Raw genomic sequence first — 17,258 nt, 5'->3', positions numbered from 1 at the left:
CGTTTTGTCTCTTACAGCGGCTTCCGTCCTTGCACGTTCAAATGGTTGGTACGGATACTGCATAGTATAACCGTGTTGCCGAGGTTTCGAAAAGGGTCTATTTAAAAAAGCTGATCGAAAGCAACCGCTTCACAAAAATACACAAAACACCTAATTATACGGTAACTACACACTTTTTATATATACTTTAGAAACATAAAAAGAAGGAAAAAGCAATTAATTAACTTTTTTGAACGGCAGACTGTGATGTCTTTTCTGACAACAGAGGGCGCTGTTCCGTAGCTATGAACGCTGAAATTTTTCCGATGTCGGCTCTGGAAGGTAAGCATAAAAATAACCGCCGAAATAACACATTTTTCTGAATGCGATCTCGTTTGTTAGCCTGTTTCCCTTTTCCGTAGCATTTAAGGGTTTGTTTTATTTGAGATTTAGTGACAGTCAGTTGCGATATTTACGTGATTTATGGTCTTGATTTGTCGGTGTTATCGCTGTCAGACAAAACTTCACTGGATTGTGTGTGAATGAAATGGGTTGAAATGAATGAAAGACGTCGGGTCGTTGGTGGAATTTCGATGCACCCTTTCTTTCTGTTTGTGTTTGATTTGATCATTTGCATTGCCAGTGCCATTGGGAAAGTGTACATGGTCACTTGGTCATTGTAAAGATGCAACTTGACCCGAAGATATAGAAAGTTAACCTGAAGTTAAGTCTGAAGTTAGACTAGTTTAGGTTAGAAATTATAAACAACAGAACAAGCAGGCTAAAAATGCAAAAACAATCAAGCGAGAAAGCTGCGCTTCACTCACTGTGGCAAATTGAGTGCCAGACATTGTTTAAAAAATGTCAGCTACAAAAATGTAAAAACCCATGATTTATTTAAAAAGTGGAAATAAAAATAGCTGCTCTTTGTAAAACGATCACTTACTTAGATGTGTATTGTCTCACTAAATAAGTAAAGCTTATTATATTGCCCTTAATTTTAAGATTTATTATAACCAAACACATACCTTCCCTATAAAGTTTCAATTTTTTTTCCTTTTTAGTTGTAGTCTCCAGGTAGTATCGCACCATGGCACAAGTGAACAAGACTGGGCCGAGTAGAAGGCGTCCCAAGGAACCCAAAGCCTTCTATGAGAAACCTGCTGACGTCACGACAAGCTCTGACATCATCAAGGAAGCCCGATCGTCACTACGCACAGTACGCACAAAGCGACCATTCACGCCGTTGGAAGATAAACGGACACTTTTTAGTGGAAGTGTTCCGAGAAGTCCAAATGACAGACCTCCATCTGCATTTAGGTTTGTTTACCTTTGATAAGTTGCTAGAACTATCTGAGAATGGAATAATACTCCATTCTCATATAGTGCTTTATGTGACGTGTCGTGGACAAGAGCACTGGACTCAAGCTCTGGTGTTTCTGATCAGCAGAGTAAGGGTTTCGAGTTCTGGTCCTGACAATTGTGTCCTTAAGCAAGACACATTATGCTACTGGCTTATGCCATCTTTCGGATGGGATGTTTTTAAGCTGTTGTGTAAATGCATGTAAGAGAACTGAGTATACAGTGCTATCACATATTGGTGTATATAGGTAAAACCAAAATGAAAACTCTTTATTACATTTGTTTTCTTCCAGCCTGGGTGCTCGGCATTTTGATGGCAGCGATTCTCGACCATCATCTGGAACAAGGCTTACCCCTCTTGAACATGTAAGTGTTTTTTATTAAGCTCCTTAAATATTTACCGCTTTTTGTTAAAACATACTAGTGAGTAAGCTAGTTTTTAAAACCATTTGAAACCAGTCATCTGCGCAGGTTTTATAAGACGGCACAACTGTGCACAGGAGTACATTAGATAAAACTGTTATAAAATTTTCACAATTTTTCTTTTTCCTCCAATCTCGTCCCTGTTCTGTAGATGCCAAGCCAATCCATCAGTCCAGTATCCCCCTCTTCCAGCGCTGAATACGTTCCCCATCTGGCCAAACCGCCAAAGCCCCCGCCTCTGGATTCAACCCGAGCAACGTCCGGAAAGCGACGGATGCACACCAAGTTGAAGAGCGCCCTTAGTCAAGATGGTCTTGCAGGTGAGGTACCAGCCTAAACACATTCAGGGGCCAGGAATTTGACAGGCTTTGGGTTTACCATTCCAATGATTTGATTGGTTGATCCGGCTCTGAAGGCGTGTACATGTAGTACTGGTTCCCCCAAAAGCCTGAATGTGGTAGCTGCATGGTACTTCTGCAAGGGGTTCACACAAATATTTTGGGGTATAAATGGGAACCTGAGAGGGCTGGGACAGTGGTGTGTTGGAATAACAACCCGTTAGTGCTAATTATAGAAGCTTGGGGTTGTATGCTCCTTGGGAGTTGAGAAAGTTAGAGGAATGGTATAGGTATGCCCGATGAGCAAGGATAATACTGTTGTAAAGGATCACAATCTAGCTACTAGAGAATGAAGTATTTCATTATTAATTTGGGTTTGAGACTCGAACCAATAACCTCCGGATAGCGTGCTGAGCCTGCTAGCATTCATCTTGTTCTTGTTGCATATGGAATTTGAGGCATTGCATACCTATCAGTATATATTTAGTTTGTGGTAACACCATATGTGTATCTACTTTCTTTTTTGCAGTTCAAATTTTACCCCAACCCTTAGAGAGGCAGCTGTCCAACCCTCTACCGTCTCCGACTCATCAGGAGCTCCTTCAGAGGAGGGTCCACAGTGGGCCAAAGGAGAGGACGAAGCCCCCATCGGAAGACGGGATGCCGAGAGTCAAATCAGCAGACAGTGTACCAGTCCATAGAGAGAAGTAAGAAATATTTGAAAATAATTCAATAGTTCAACTAAGCCTTTTGGTGGCAGGGTTGGCTTTTGCTTAAAGCGCTCGCCTCTCACCAAGGTGACCTCGGTTTGATTCCCGGCCAGGGCCATATGTGAGTTGAGTTGTGAGGTGGTTCTCTGCTGTGCCACGAGGGTTTTCCAGACCATCCAGTTTTCCTCTCTCGGGATAAATCAAACACTTTCGATCTTGGTTGTGCTCTGTGGTTATAATGGGTTGATGTGGCTGGCAGCAAAAGGCACCCTTGCATGCCTGCTTCATGAACACGCTGTAGCCGCGTCCTTCGCAATTCAGCTCTTAGCTGCGAGTAAGGATGATCAGCCCCCAAATATTATTAAGCCTGTGATGTTTAACCGACTACTCAATCGGGTACATGTTTACATTTTTAATGTTTAAAGAACACTTAGTGCAAAGAGAAAGGGGTTCACTCCAGTGCTCCTTGTTTGATTAGGGAGCACGTATCTATTTAACCGCCCGAGAGCTAGGCCGAAACGGGCCGAATCTGGCGGTTTGCCGATCAACAAAAGAAATGACTGGTGTCATGAATAATCCGCATATCAGGGGTTAAAGTTGCTCACCTTTCCTCATTAAACCTTCACAACCTCAACACAATGGTGTTGGGTCTGGATGGGCCAGGGGCACTAACAATAGGCTCGACGGGTCCTTTGTCAAGTGGCTGACAATAAAGGGATTATAGGATTACTGCCCGCAACTACAGACTGAATAAGCTGGAAAGACTTCGCTCCCAACGTTTAGCCAACAGCCGTATCTACCTCCTTTTCAAATTGACATATGTAGTCAGCATCTGATATCAAAGCTTAATATAATTTTTTAGTTTGAACATACTCATTAAAACAACTGATTAAAACAAATTCGAATAAATACTTAGAAGTAAATCTTCACTAGAATCTGTCGTCGGTTTACTCACAACGATGTCTTCACAGGTCGTATGCCAGACGTGTTGGTACGTCTGCGTGCGTGATACAATATAAGGAACCATGCGAAAGTGCGCCCTCTTGTTTGAATAAATCTTTTTTTTTCTGTACCATGCAGCCTAAGCCAAGTGTTCGTTTATTTCAAAGACATGTATCTAGAAATGATTATACGTTAGTAAATTTGTGTCAGTACACAATATTGATAGTGCGATAAAAGTATTTATATCTGACTAAATTTATCGTGTAAGCTGAATAAAATAATGAGTAATACATTAAGGTTGTTGTAAGTTTTTTCCCCGTTGGACTTAATTTTGCTGTCGTCAATGAAGTAGGCGTGATGAGCCATAAAAAAAAAAAAAAAAAAAAAAAAAAAAAAAAGAATGAACACAGCCCGTTTAAATCGTGCAACACCATAATTAAAAGAAACAACTTGTCAGTTGTGGAATGTAAACATGGCTGAATCCACAATTTATTTTGGGATTATAAATAGAGATTAGGTATTTTAGGGAGAAATATTTGTATTCTTCTTTGGTCCTGTGCCGTTAAACTGTAAGTCCATCCTTAAATTCATATTCATCTCTGCACCACCAAAGATGTCCAATCAAGGGTTAGTAGCATTTTAACATCAGCATTGAGCTGAGATCATTCCTATTTTGTTTACTTATTTTTGCAAAATAAATGCAGTCATTGCTAAAAAAAAACGCAATAGAACTCAAGGATTCCAGTTATGGTCTCGGACCCTTCTCTAATCCGGGCACAAAGGGCCTTTGTCCAAGTCATCAGGGATTAACAGTCGCCCATCTATTCCTTTGTGTACCAAAAGCTGGGTAGCAGGGGCAAGGAGATCATGAATATGCAGGCTAGGAAACCGAGCGGTGTGCATTCACCTGTTGATGATGAAGCTCATTACAGCGCCGGGCGATTCGGCCAGTTTCGGCCTACCTCTCGGGCGGTTAAATAGATACGTGCTCCCTTACATAGGTTGCAGGAAAAAATACTCAGCACTTTAGGATGAGGTAAAGGTCTATATAAGAACAAAGGTTATTGTTATTATTTTGATTTTACAGATCTCGGGTTTCCAGCAGCACATCAGCGAGGGCTGAGAGTGGCTACGTTAGCGACCGAGTCTCCAGCGGGAGTCGATCTGGGGGTAGTAGTAGGGAAGAAGAGACGCCGGAGGAGGCCCTCTATTGGAATACAAAGGTCAGCCCAGTACTGGAGGGAATGGTCCCGGAACATATAGGTTAGTTCCTTTTAAGTATCTATATTTATGTAGTATACTTTGCCAAAAAATAAGTTCCTGATTACACTGAGTCTTTAAATCAACAGGCAAAGTACCAGAAGCAGAAGAGGAGCGGTTATGCGCAGCCTGCAGCGCCCTCTATGATGTACTTGAAGAGGGATCAATGTTCGGAAGAGCCTGCAAGCGACGGAGAACAGCGCTGCGGTCGATATTTAAGTTAACCGATGTCAGCAATCCCAGGGTGCAGCTGCAGGCTGCCAGGCTCATGATGGCAGTGAGTATTATTGATAATTAACAATATTTGGATTAAAGGAACACGTTGCCTTGGATCGGACGAGTTGGTCTTTGAAGAGCGTTTGTAACCGTTTTTTATAAAATGCATATGGGGAGAAAGATGTTGTAAAAGTTAGGAGACTGGTCTTTGACAATTACCAATAGTGTCCGGTGTCTTTAAGTGCTTTGTCGACAATGAGCATCAGCTTGAAGATGATTCGTTGAGAGATAGGGAGCCAGTGAAGTTGCTTCACAATAGGGGTGATAGAGCAGGATTTTCTAGACGGTGTCACGATGCAGGCTGCAGTGTTTTGGAGGCAATGCTTTCCAATATATATATTTGTTTATTGGTTTCTTTTTCAGCTTGGTGTAAATGGAAGTAACTTGAACACTTTGAGTAAACTCATCTTGAAAGTTAGCAAGGACAACAACAATGATCTGCTATTTATGGAACACAACATTATGGGTAAGTAAGGTTGCCAGTGATATATTTTAATAATAAAAGCATAAATATACAAATATTGTATCGCTTGAGGGTGGACAGGTGACATTAACTCCTCAAGATAGTGGAAGTCGACAAACTAGTTTGTCATACAATTTAATCTGTAGAAAATTGCAAAAATAAATCAAAGAAATAATAGTTTGAAGAGTTCAAACCTGACTTCTTATATTTTACTTTGGTCACAACTTTATCTTTCACAAAGGTCCTTTTAAACTGGCATAGGATGATGTAACCAAATCAAGGGACTGTAAACCTTTGGTGTTACTCAAAAACTTAATGACCACAACATTTTACGTGATAAGAATCACTGCAGCTGTTGATAATTTATACATTTGGAGAATCAACTCCCTTCAAAGGAATGTGGTATTAGAGCGAGTAATTCAAAAACATTTTACGGTCTTAGAGTAGGGCACAACCAAATCTAGGCTTATATTGTTATAACATACCCATTACCCAAAAGAAAGGTTTGACCTTTTTGTAACTTCTTTTCTTCTCTACTTTCTCTGCAGATTTAATCGTTGCTCTAATGAGCGATCTAGACTTCAAGACGCAGTCCCATGAGCTTCTAGTCTACCTCGTTGGTTCCGTCAGGTTCCTGACTCAGAACCACTACAAGGTTCTGGAACGCTTTGTCCAACTTGGAACCATCGAGCATGTCATGAGGATTATGAAGTCAGTCAATGAAGCGGTAAGTAAAGATTTATAAAAACAAATTTACAATTTTTGTTTTACAAGAGATCAACCGGTATCACAAGGCCATAAGCCTTTTTGTCATACGGCGTACACAATGCTACAACACTATTAGGTTTGAATATACTTGTCTGTATTGACTCCTTGCACGCGCGCCACATGCGGCGACTGATGCCACGCTCACCATGCTGGTGGGCAGTTAGGTTTTTGTGTATTAACGCCGCGTCGCCTAAAATGCGCACTTCACTGCATAACGCACAGCATACTCTATGCCTAGAGTTATATATGAAAACGCACAGTGAAATTCCCCACCAGTATGGCGCATTCAAGATTTTTCTGATGATGACGTCAGGTGAAATGGGTCAATACACCCAAACTAAACAGTGCACTCCTATTGTGTCTGCCATACCTCAAAAAGGCTTATGGACAGCCACTTCAAGGTGAGAGATTCACTGGCACCAGGAGGCACAATGCCATCTACTCCTGAGGCTGAAACAGGGTTACCCTGTTCACAGTCCCTAAGGATGTAGCCATGGGTATCATCCACTAGGAGCCACCTACTCCTGGGGCTGAAACAGGGTTACCCCCTTCACAGTCCCTAAGGATGTAGCCATGGGTATCATCCACTAGGAGCCACCTACTCCTAGGGCTGAAACAGGGTTGCCCACTTCACTGTCCAGAAGGATGTGGGTATGGGTATCATCCACTAGGAGCCACCTACTCCTAGGGCTGAAATAGGGTTACCCAGTTCACAGTCTGTAAGGATGTAGGAATTGGTATCATCCACTAGGAGCCACCTACTCCCTGGGCTGAAACAGGGTTACCCCCTTCACAGTCCATGAGGATGTAGGCATGGGTATCATCCACTATGAGCCTGGCTGGTAGAGCAGAATGCACTACCCTCCCAACTTTTACCGAAGCAATTATGGTTAAGTGCCTTGCTCAAGGGCACAAGTGTCATGTGGGGAAATCGAAACCACACTCTGCTGCTGACGGCACCAGAGCTTGGGTGCGTTGAACTAGATCGCTCGGCCACGATGTTTGGTGTGTTTTCCAGCCCAAGTTCTGTTATTCTAATGAAATGTAACACCCAGCAGAATCATGGTTCATGGGGCTTCCACCTCTACACTATAGGGGAAGACCAAGGCCCACTGCCATTGTTCTTGTTTCTATCGCAATCATTTTCTCTCTTCAAAACAAACTTGGGTGTTTCTGATCAGCGGAGTGTGGGTTCGAATCCCCAGCCGTGAGACTTGTGTCCTTAAGCAAGACGCTTGACCATTGCTTCGTCCTTCGGATGGGACAGAAAGCCGTTGGTCCCATGTGTTGTGTAACGCATGTAAAAGAACCCAGTGCACTTATCGAAAAGAGAAGGGGTTCACCCCGGTGTTCCTGGCTGTGGCTGCTTAATGCGCCACAGCACCATGTAAACCCTTATAAGGTGCTAAGTAATTGGGTCTCACTGTAATAACCTTTCTTTCTGAAAGTTTGTATATACTCAGCGCCTTGAGTACCTTGTTTGGTAGATACGTGCGCTATATAAGACTTCAGTATTATTATTATTAAAACAGAACTCTCACGGCGGCAAGCTAGCCAAGGGGTCAGCAGGGATCATGCTCCAGCTCATCGCAACAATGCGTAACTTCGTGGACCACAAGGATCATTACGCGCTCTTCATTTCCCATGAAGCCATTCCGGAGATTTGTCGCTCCATGGACCTGTACCCGAGCGACTCCGAGACCATGATGCACATCGCTAGAATATTCAGGTATTTTGTGATTTTGTGATTTTTTATTATTATTTTTTTTTTATGCAAGTTCGCTCCAATTGAGGCTAAAAGCCACTCTTGGCATGGGGCTACAGGAAGAAAGAATATTTATTGAGAAAAGAACTCAGGGGAGCTGAAGGTAGGAATTGATATTCCTCTAAAAACAGTCTAGATTGTAGGATGGAAGGAAACATGCACCAGGCAAGGAGTTCCAAAGAGATGCAGTACGTGGAATAAAGCTGTTGGAATGGCCTGTGTTTTCTACATCTAAGATATGAAAAGAATATCAACACGTGTAAATTATATTACTAACAGCTTCATTTACCTTAAAGGCAGTGGACACTATTGGTAATTGTCGAAGACTAGCCTTCACAGTTGGTGTATCTCAACATATGCATAAAATAACAAACCTGTGAAAATTTGAGCTCAATCGGTCGTCGAAGTTGCGTGATATTAATGAAAGAAAAAACACCCTTGTAACACGAGGTTGTGTGCTTTCAGATGCTCGATTTCAAGACCTCAAAACCTAAATCTGAGGTCTCTAAATCAAATTCGTGGAAAATTACTTCTTTCTCGAAAACTACGTCACTTCAGAGGGAGCTGTTTCTCACAATGTTTTATACTATCAACCTCTCCCCGTTACTTGTAACCAAGAAAGATAATTACCACTAGCTCGCCACTGCCTGTAAGTAAAGATTCATGTCATGGCCCAAAACTTGATTTACAAAAGGTATCAAAACCCTTTTTTGTAAAATTTGTTTTGATTTTTGGCTCAACAGTAAACTGACTCTCAACCATGAGTGTTGCACGGTCTTAGGCGAGTACCCAACAGCGTTTCAGTCTATCTTGGCTCTACTCAGTCGATACCAAGACCAGAGTTATACAGTCGTCAGGTTGAGCTTTGCCCTAGGGAATCTTACGGCCAAGAACGACGACTTCAGATATTGTTTGTTCAACGCCGAGAACGCCATGGAAGTCATCTTGAATGTTCTACGACATCACTTTGTTAAAAGTTTACAGGTAAAAGTTTGAGCTTTTGTTTGTGGAGAAATGTGATTAGCACTCAGCGATGGAATGTCATCTTTGAGAGGTATAAAACATTTTGCGCTGTGTAATGCATGAAAAGAACACAGTTTTTTTTAAAAATTTTTATGCAAGTCGCCAGACACACAAGGCCTGAAGGCCACTTCTAGGTGTTGGCTACAATTTTTTTTGTCCAGAGGCCTATGCCACCTACTCCTAGGGCTGAAACAGGGTTACCCCTTTTACAGTCCATACAGATGTAGGCTTGGGTATCTGTCAGTCCGAAGCCTGGCCGGTAGAGCAGAAAGTACTGCCTCCCCAATTTTATGTAGCAAGTGTCACGACCGAGATTCGAACCCACACTCTGCTGATCAAACAGCAGAGCTTGAATCCGGTGCTCTTAACTGCTCGGCCATGACACGCCACAGTTATACTTGTCCTGAAAGGAGCTGCGGTTAGCTGAGGTGTTTGCCATGGTGTTGCCATGGAGATACACCAAATGTGAAGGCTAGTCTTTGACAATTACCAATAGTGTCCAGTGTCTTTAATTATCATTATCAACGAAACTATTTTCATATTCCAGAAATCAAAATCTGATTCTGCGGAGCCGGCCAAGTCTCCAGATGGGGATGTCGAGTATGAGAACTCAGCAAGTCTCGTTGAAGACGTCTTGATTAAGTTGATTAGAGTCATTGCCAATCTCTCTATCAACCAAGACATCGGGCCGCTTATCGCATCAAATGAGAACTGCGTGGATCAACTTATGCAGATACTCGGTGAGAAATGTTTTAGAGCCATGCTGGGGTATAAATGGGTACCTGCGAGGGTAGAGGTTGATATTGTGTATGAAAAGCCACATGCGCCTTACAGGCAGCTCAGGGCTGTATACTCCCAAGGGAGCTGAGAAACATTACAGGAATGTTATTGGCCCTATGACCAGGGCACTAATGTAAAACGCATTGATACGGTTATTGTGAAATGCGCTATATAAGAATTTGTTATTAGTATTATTATTTAAATTAGTCAATCACAAAACTGAAATTGACATTGAAGCCTGTCTCTAATTTTTATTTTTGCTTAATTTAATATTTCTTTTGAAACAGAATATAAAGACATTCGTACCAGCGAGGAGTTAGTTTTGAACACAGTAATCACAATCAATAATCTATCGTTTTATGACGTCATCGGGAGCTGTATTGTGGAGAGACAAGCAGAAATTTCCAGACGTGAGTATTTTTTTGTTTGGTACTTTTTATTTTGCAAAATGTGAAACGATTTTGAGATCTGGTGGCACGGTTGGCTTGTGCGTAAAGGGCTCGCCTCTCACGAAGGTGACCCCGGTTCGATTCCCGGTCGGGGCCATATGTGAGTTGAGTTGTGCGTTGGTTCTCTGCTGTGCCACGAGGGTTTTCCAGACTCTCCGGTTTTCCTCCCTCAGGAAAAAAAAAACCACTTTCAATCTTGGCTGTGCTCCGTGGTCATAATGGGTTGATGTGGCTGGCAGCTGAATGCGCCCTTGCATGCGTGCTTCTCGAACACGTTGTAGCTGCGTCCTTCACAATTCAGCTCTTAGCTGCGAGTAAGGACGGTTAGCCCCCCAAATTTGTATTAGTTATTATGTTAGTTATGGTTTTACCCTTATACAACGTTGTGTCTTAGCACTGTATACACTGTACTTTTCCGAGCTCTGTGAAAAAATCACATACATAATTATTACTTGGGTTTGATTTTAACCCATGACTTTTGCAATTTTAGAGCATTGTCTTACTGCTCTAATACAGGGCACTTTGTCTAGTGTAAGTGAAATGTTTTTTTCGAAACCTTGAGACCAATTAAGAACGCACTCCAGGGTTGTGAAGTAAAAAAGCTTGAGTAGTACTCCCGGCCAGTTTTCTCCCTTTTGCCCAGGTAGTTTAAAAAGCAGGACTGTTCTTTTCAGAACTGACAAGTCTCCCGAAATCGGAAGAAACCTGCTCCGCTGTAGTAGAATATAAAGCATGACAGTTCTCTACACAACAAAATCTACCTGGCAAGTAGATACACGCAAGGTGTTACTGCAAATCAAATTGATACCTCACCATACAATGCCTCAAATCCCTTATATAAAAACTAGTTACTACTGTTATTATATCTCTTTATGCAGTTGTGCTGAAGTTACTGATGAACGATAACATGGAAGCCATGATAGAAGCGTCTAGAGTTTTTGGCAATCTTTCCCGCACTGTTGAAGTCAGAGATTTCTTGACATCTAAAAAGGGTAAATCTACTCATACTTCTTGTAATTCTCGTCCTGTGTCAGTATTTGGTTAGGGCTGTGTTTTTGAAGAGTCAAAACAGGAGAAGTGAAACAGCCTTGTGTAAACACAAAATTTATGCAGTGGGCTACAAAAGCCAACATCCTTTTTTTATTTCACAAGTTGTCGGTTGCAAAGATGAGCCCTTGCTTTACGACTGAAGTGGTTTAAAAATACAGATTTATTTCAGTAGATTTAGCTTAAAATCTGGCAACTACCAGCTTAAAAACAGACTACAAGAGCTGGCAAGCTTCTTGCAACATGTGGCATCAATATGCAAATAAGGTCTCTGACATATTTACCAATATTAAGTTATTATGCATATCAGCTGATCATCCATCAACCAATTACAGCCAGGCATTCCAAACTCTTCATGAATAATGGATGAGATGATGGTAACCTCACTGGAGGCTGAAGATCCATGTGGCATCAATATGCAAATAAGGTCTCTGATGTACTAACCAACAGTAGGTAATCAAGCAAATCAGATTACCATTGTTCAACCAATTACAGCCAGGCATTCCAGCCTCATGAATAATTCATTTTATTATTACAGTGGATGAGATGATGGTGACGTTACTGGATGCAGGTAACATGGAGATCGTGTACACTGCGTGTGGGGTGCTCATTAATATGATGGCAGATGAGCACAGGAGGCCGGTACTCAAAAAGGAGGGCGGAATCAAAAAGTAAGAGCTCTAAAAATGGTTAGGAGCATTCACTGACGTAGTTATAACAAACAGGGCCATTTGTAATGCACCATGTCTGCCGAAACATAGGATTCGAACTGCCAAAACATAGGATTCAAACTGCCAAAACATAGGATTCAAACTGCCAAAACATAGGATTCGAACTGCCAAAACATAGGATTCGAACTGCCAAAACATAGGATTCGAACTGCCAAAACATAGGATTCAAACTGCCAAAACATAGGATTCAAACTGCCAAAACATAGGATTCGAACTGCCAAAACATAGGATTCGAACTGCCAAAACATAGGTTTGGAACTGCCTCGAGATACCGGGCAACCTCGGTAGTCTAGTTGGTAAGACACTGCTCTAGAATTGCAAGGGTCGTGGGTTCGAATCCCACACGAGTTATATGCCTGTGATATTTTTTTCACAGGACTCTGGGAAAGTACTGAGTATACAGTGCTAACACACATCGGTGTATGGGTAAAAAAAAAATATATATATATTCTTTATCCCCGATGCAAATTTAACATCTATTGCACCATGTCTGTCTAAAAGACACTCCTGGCGCAGGAGAGATGCAGGAGCAAGCGGGCCTAACAGGAGATATTAATTAATTTACTTTTTCTCAGAACTTGGGAAAGTACTGAGTATACAGTGCTAACACACCTCAATGTTAGGGTAAAACCTAATTAATTTTCTTTATCCCTGATGCAGATTGAATTTCTTTTAAATACAATCAGATACAAAGACGAAAATGTATGCACAAAAATAAGTTGCACAAATGAATTTTGAAGCTGGTATATTAAAGAAGTAATGCTTCAAAAATTGCGGGGGAGGGGGGGGGAGGGGTTCATTTAATAGTGCTTGTCCAGAGTACGTGTGGTTTCCCGTGAGTGGCGCAAAGTTTGAATGTGAAGACGTCTGGCGTCAATTGGAGCTGGCTTGGTGGCGCATTAACATGTATCAGGCTCTAGATTTCAATATTGTGAGTGGCGCCAAGGTTGAATGTGAAGACGTTTGGCGTCAATTGGAGCTGCCTTGGTGGTGCATTAACATGTATCAGGCTCTAGATTTCAATATTGTGAGTGGCGCCAAGGTTGAATGTGAAGACGTTTGGCGTCAATTGGAGCTGCCTCGGTGGTGCTTTAACATGTATCGGGCTCTAGATTTCAATATCGCATCCAAGTAAAACAATTTTATTGCTCTTTTAACAAACTTGTTCTCCCACCCCCCCCCCTCTCCAGATTAACGGATGTTTTGGTTGACTTTGGCCGATCGGATTGGCAGCTTGCCAGCATGGTCTGTAAGATGTTATGGAACTACAGCGAAAACATCACAAACTCCGTCGAGTGCTTCGGGGAGCAGGAAGCAGGAAACCTCATTGATAAACTGGCAGATTTTCTTGGTGAGATTTTTGAAGTATTTTTGGGGCCATGATAAGCTTTGAAATATGATACATGATTGGTGATGGATTTTAGCGCTATAAGAAGCCACTACATGTGTGAAAATGAGTAGGGTAGATGGCCTTAGCTTTCGATCCAAACCGGACTTTCTTCAGAGGCATAAACAAGCCCAAACAAAAAACATATCCATTTTCAGTAAAAACAGGAGCAAAGGATTACAGTCAACTCTCGTTATAACAAGGTCGATGGGACCGGGCAAAATGACATCTTTATACCAGGAATGTTGTTATAAAAGGACAGCAAAACAAAGAAACACAAAGAGAAATTGAAATTTACAAAAAAACCTCTCTATAAAAAGTGCTATTTAGCCCAAATTTTCACAGGTTTGTTATTTTATATATAAGTTGTTACACACGAAGTGTGGGCCTTGGACAATACTGTTTACCGAAAGTGTCCAATGGCTTTAAAGTAGTAAATGCCTTGTATGTATTACAATGCAGGGAAACACGAAAGGGTAGGATTAGAGAGCAAGTTGCATTAGAATGCAACTAACAATAGACAATTGAAGAATAAAACAGGATCATAATATATAATATATAATTTAAGAATATAATATAATTAACAGAAGAAGGTCCGGTTTGGATCGAAAGCTAAGGCCATCTACCCTACTCATTATAGTATCATATAATTTAAAATGTATTTGTTTGAAATATTTTTCTATCCAGATGAAGACACGGCAATGGAGGCTCCAGAGGGAGTGGACTGGGACCCTGAGACCATGGACTTCATGAGGTCAAACTGGCGGACGGAATTCTGCCCCGTGGCGGCGCAGCTTCTAAACAGGGTGGAGCAACACCAGGCAGACTTGGTACCCATCGGCGGTGAGGCCCCTTGAGGGCCATCTTTGTCTAGTAACTGTAATGTGTGGTATTGAAATGTGCACAGCACACCCAAGGTGCCAGCTTGTTTTGTTTTTTATATCAGATGGAAATTTGCATCAGAGATATAGAATATTAATTTTGGGTTTTACCCATATACATCGTTGTGTGTTAGCACTGTATACTCAGTACTTACCAGAGTTCTGGGAAGAAAATCAGAGGCATAATACTCGGGTGGGATTCGAGGGATTTGAACCCACAACCTTTGCAATTCTAGAGCAGTGTCTATTTATAGTGTCAAACTCATTGTCACAAACATAACAATGAAATATAAGTAATATTTTATTTGTGTGTAACTTCCCCAAATTAAAATCTTCCATTCCTACTTCCTGATTGTTCTTCGAAGACAATTTCTGTTGCTGCAATCTCCTAGAATATTTTACCAACAAAATCGCAATCAAAGCAGGTCTCCAAGTAAAGTGTTCACAAATTCCACGTCATGCTTTTGTAAAGGATTGTCCCCAAGATATGCATAATTTTATCTCGTTATTATTTTTTTTTACGAGAAAGATTATTTTTTTTCAAAAATTAAATGGAGTGTTGAATGAGTGACCAATTTATGTACCTGTACAGTGAACTATTTATGGATGTGTCAAATGCTTTAAATTATCAAGTTTAGGTTTGATTTATGTAAATAGTTGCACTTTTAAACACACCTGTAATAATAATAATAGACCGTTTTTATATAGCGCTTTTCACGCCGGAGGGCGTCTCAAAGCGCTTCCGACAATATTACCCCTGGTCACCGGGCCTTAAATCATTCTTTAAACCATCTCAGCTTTCTGGGGAGTATACAGCCTGTGCGACAAATACATGCGCTACTCGGCTAAACCAATCACATGAACCACCTCTGCCCTCACAGGTACCCATTTACCCCTGGGTGGAGAGAAGCAATTATAGATAAGTGTCTTGCTCAGGGACACAAGTGTCATGACCGGGATTCGAACCCACACTCTGCTGCAAACAGAAACACCAGAGCTTTAGTTCGGTGCTCTTATCCACTCGGCCACGACACCCCTGTAAATATTCAAACCGTCCAAAATATGGGTGTTGTTATTAAAATACTCTAAGTACAGTCTACATGGTTTGCTTTTGGTCACTTTTCCCAAATTTGTGTGACGGCAGGGCCCATTTCCATAAAGCCTGTAAGCACAAATACTTGCTTAGCATGAAATTTCTTCCTATATAAAAACAGGATTAACAACCAAATTTCCCTGCGATTTTCAGGATAACAAAACAACAGCTGAATGCCAGTAACAAGCAATATGCAACAAATTTGGGTGGTAATCTTGTTTTTATCAGGGCACAAATTTCATGCTAAGCAAATTTGTGTGCTTACAGGCTTCATGGAATTGGGCCCTGGCTGTTTGAAACAAAGAATGCTTAACAGTAGCCCTGATTTCAATGTTGTCTATCAAGTCAAATGTATCTGTAACTGGTAACCTGCTTATTTTTGCTTAGCAGAAAATGTTTAAAAACAGTGGACACTATTGGTCATTGTCAAAGACCAGTTTTCTCACTTGGTGTATCTCAACATATGTATAAAATAACAAACCTGTGAAAATTTGAGCTTGATTGGTTGTCGGAGTTGCGAGATAACTATGAAAGTAAAAAACACCCTCGAAAACTACAACACTTCAGAGGGATATTAATTTTGGTTTTTACCCATTTTGGTTTTTACCCACTTCAGAGGGAGCCGTTTCTCACAATGTTTTATACTACCAACCTCTCCCCATTACTTGGTACCAAGAAAGGTTTTATGCTAACAATTATTTTGAGTAATTACCAATAGTGTCCACTGCCTTTAAGCAATATTGTCTTTTCAAGCAGTTCCAACGTACTGGGATCAGTGTCATTGTTGTTGTCAATGGTAACACCGCAAATGTGTCACATTGTGAAGCAAAAGTAAGTGTGTTGTGACAAATGTTATTTGCATAAGAAATTCACCCTTCCAAGTAATTTGTCGTCACAAGTAGACCGTTATCTTGAATTGAACATATTTATAGAAAGAAAAAAAGTGGATAAGTGAGAGGAAGTGCAGAAATCTGCAGTCCTCTGAGACATTATGAAGGACCAAAATCATTAAAGGGGTAGACTTCCATGTACCAAATTGTTTAAGAAAAGGGATTTATTTCTGTTTATTCCACCACCCTGTTGCTTACAAAGTACTTTTATGTTTCATCAAAAATTGAAACGAGTAATGAGTGACCATTTATTTAAGATGAGTTATTTATGGTAAAACTAATAAGAGATATGTCAAATGCTTTCCATTATTAATTTTATGTTTGTGTGATGTAAATAGTTGCGCTTTTAAACACATTATGCTTTTGTAAATATTCAAAACCGTCCACAAAATATACGTGTTTAGTTAAAAAATAATTATGTGGTTTGCTTTGTATGGGATATTTCTTTGAAATATGTGGAATAAAAATTGCTATTGTGAATGTGAATGTTTGACTGTATGGTGATTCTATGATGATCCTGTGTCTGCTTTGTAGGATTTGAACCCACAACCTTGTGATTGCAGGTCATGCAGTCTAATACTTATTCATATCAAAGTGGGATTTGCACTAGCACCATGAAAAACATATTCTCTTGATAAGAAACCACTGGCTTTAATCAAATAAGCGGTTTATTATTTGACGTTTCGACCAT

The 17,258-nt window shown here is 40.9% G+C and overlaps 1 protein-coding gene across 1 annotated transcript; it reads left to right on the top strand.

Moving 5' to 3' along the window:
- Positions 1 to 119: 119 nt before the first annotated feature.
- LOC139947281 (armadillo repeat-containing protein 2-like) lies at positions 120 to 17,021 on the top strand. Its single transcript, XM_071945167.1, has 17 exons — positions 120 to 321; positions 1,044 to 1,299; positions 1,635 to 1,707; positions 1,916 to 2,084; positions 2,632 to 2,809; positions 4,842 to 5,017; positions 5,104 to 5,291; positions 5,654 to 5,756; positions 6,302 to 6,480; positions 8,054 to 8,250; positions 9,030 to 9,270; positions 9,857 to 10,049; positions 10,377 to 10,499; positions 11,417 to 11,530; positions 12,124 to 12,256; positions 13,507 to 13,667; positions 14,391 to 17,021. Exons 2-17 carry the CDS (start codon positions 1,070 to 1,072, stop codon positions 14,558 to 14,560), a joined length of 2,628 nt encoding a protein of 875 aa, XP_071801268.1. The 5' UTR covers positions 120 to 321; positions 1,044 to 1,069; the 3' UTR covers positions 14,561 to 17,021.
- Positions 17,022 to 17,258: the final 237 nt, after the last annotated feature.

This window comes from Asterias amurensis, chromosome 14, assembly GCF_032118995.1.
Source record: "Asterias amurensis chromosome 14, ASM3211899v1".
NCBI lineage: Eukaryota > Metazoa > Echinodermata > Asteroidea > Forcipulatida > Asteriidae > Asterias > Asterias amurensis.
This window is presented reverse-complemented; position numbering and strand designations above follow the sequence as displayed.